Here is a 2,250-nt window from a genome sequence, read left to right on the forward strand (position 1 = left end):
AATAGCCTTGGTGTTCCTGATGTCTTCAATGTCATTACCTGTCAAAACCAAGTCATCAACATAAGCAAGAATGGCTGTAAAGCCATTGTTAGTGTTCTTAATGAATAGAGAATGATCAGCAAAGGATTTAGTATAACCAATTTTCAGTAGAGTATTGGTGAGCTTGTCATGCCATTGCCTGCTAGCTTGTTTCAATCCATATATGGATTTTTCCAATTTGCAAACAGTTCTGGAGTTGGAGATTTGGAGACCTTGTGGTGCCTTCATGTAAACAGTTTCCTTTAGATAAGGCTGTGTTGATATCCAATTGATGCAGGTGCCAATTGTTCATAGATGCCAGACATAGTCTTATGGTTGTTATTTTAACCACTGGACTGAAGATGTCCATATAATCAACTCCTTCTGTTTGATTGAAGCCTTTTGCCACCAGTCTTGCTTTGTGTCTTTCAATTGATCCATCAGCATGATATTTTACTTTGAAAACCCACTTGCATCCTATTGCTTTCTTGTCTTCTGGTAGTTTAGTTAAGGTCCATGTGTTATTTCTGCTTAGAGCTTGCAATTATGAGTTGATTGCTTTTTGCCAGTGAGGGAATTTGATGGCTTCTGTATAGCTTCTTGGGGTATCATGCATGCTTATAGCAATAGAGAAAATTCTGTGCTTTGAAGATAGGTTGTTATAGCTAAGATGTTTGGTGATAGGGTACTCAACATGATCAATGGGATGGTCACTTTGATGCATTAGGCTGCAATGATAATCCTTTAGGTAAGTAGGAGGTCCTTTTATCCTATTGGATTGCCTAGTGGGAATGGTAGCATGGCTAGATTCAGGAATATTGAGTTCCTGAGTGGCTTGGGATTGACTGTTATTAGAGCTAGGGTCATTATCATAAGTGCATTCCATGGGTGGTTCAGGATCAGGGATGGTGCTATCAGTGTCATCTTCTGACCTATAGGTGTTTTCAGGATTAAAATCAGGTCCAGTTGTTCTAGGATGGTTAGTGATTCTATTAGGCACAGGATTTATCCTAGTCAGGTCAATTGGATCAAGAAAAGTGGTATTGTTGGGATTGTGATCCTCTCTAAGATCCTGATCTTGATTAAAAAGGGAGTTGTAGGCTCTATGGTGCTTGGATTTTATGGTATCTATATTGCAGAAAGGGAAGATGTGCTCATAACAAGCAACATTCCTAGACAGAAAAATCTCATTGGTCTTTAGATCCAAGAGGATGAAGCCTTTAGTACCTTGTTTGAAACCTAAGAATACACTTTGTCTAGATCTAGGCTCTAGTTTATGTCTATGTCCAACTAAGGTGGATGCATAACATAGGCTACCAAACACTCGTAAATCAGTTAAATCAGGCAAAGTATGGTGCAATTCTTCAAAAGGAGATTTATTTGACAAAAAAACAGTAGGAAGTCTATTGATCAAATGAATAGCATAAGCAACAGCATAATTCCAATAACAGTTAGGCATATTAGATTGAAACATTAGGGCTCTAGTCACACCAAGAATATGTTGGTGCTTTCTCTCAACAACTCCATTTTGTTGAGGTGTTTCAACACAAGAGGTTTGATGATTCATACCTCTTTGAAGGAAGTAAGCCTTCATGAGAAACTCTTTGCCATTGTCACTTCTAATTGTCTTAATCTTAGTGTCAAATTGAGTTTCAACATAAGTAACAAAATTCCTTATAATGTGATCAGTTTCATTCTTTTGTTTCATAAAGAAAAGCCATGTGAATCTGGTTTTATCATCAACAATAGTAAGAAAGTATTTATGGCCAAAAGTAGAAGGGGTAGAAATAGGTCCCCATATATCTATATGTATGATATTGAAAGCAGAAGCAGATCTAGTAGAGCTATAGGAATAAGGCAATCTTTTCTGTTTTGCTAAATGGCAAATTTCACAAGGATCATGAGTTTTTGTACACTTTATAAAAGGGANCTGCAATTGTTGCAATTTCTTATGTGAAGGGTGTCCTAATCTAGCATGCCATAAATTGTGATCATCATATGAAGTGTAAACATTTACAATGTGAGGTTTAGCATGAGTCTTGCTGGGTTCATTTAGCAAATACAATCCTTTCCTTAGCTCAGCTACACCAATCATCTTCAAGGAGAGTTGGTCCTGAATTTGACAATGATTGGTAGAAAAAGTTAATTTGCAGCCTAGAGAATTGGTGAGTTTAGAGGTAGATATTAAGTTAAAGTTAAATATAGGCACATATAGCACATCATTTAAGTAGA

General features: G+C 36.9%; 1 protein-coding gene across 1 annotated transcript in view; it reads right to left on the reverse strand.

The window, feature by feature from the left end:
* LOC109359800 overlaps positions 563 to 2,250 on the reverse strand; it is a 3,061-nt gene continuing 1,373 nt past the window's right edge. The window contains exon 2 of the mRNA XM_019604496.1: positions 563 to 2,131. Within this exon, the coding sequence (XP_019460041.1) occupies positions 563 to 2,131 (1,569 nt within the window). The remainder of the gene's footprint in view (positions 2,132 to 2,250) is intronic.

This window comes from Lupinus angustifolius, chromosome LG11, assembly GCF_001865875.1.
Source record: "Lupinus angustifolius cultivar Tanjil chromosome LG11, LupAngTanjil_v1.0, whole genome shotgun sequence".
NCBI classification, from domain to species: domain Eukaryota; kingdom Viridiplantae; phylum Streptophyta; class Magnoliopsida; order Fabales; family Fabaceae; genus Lupinus; species Lupinus angustifolius.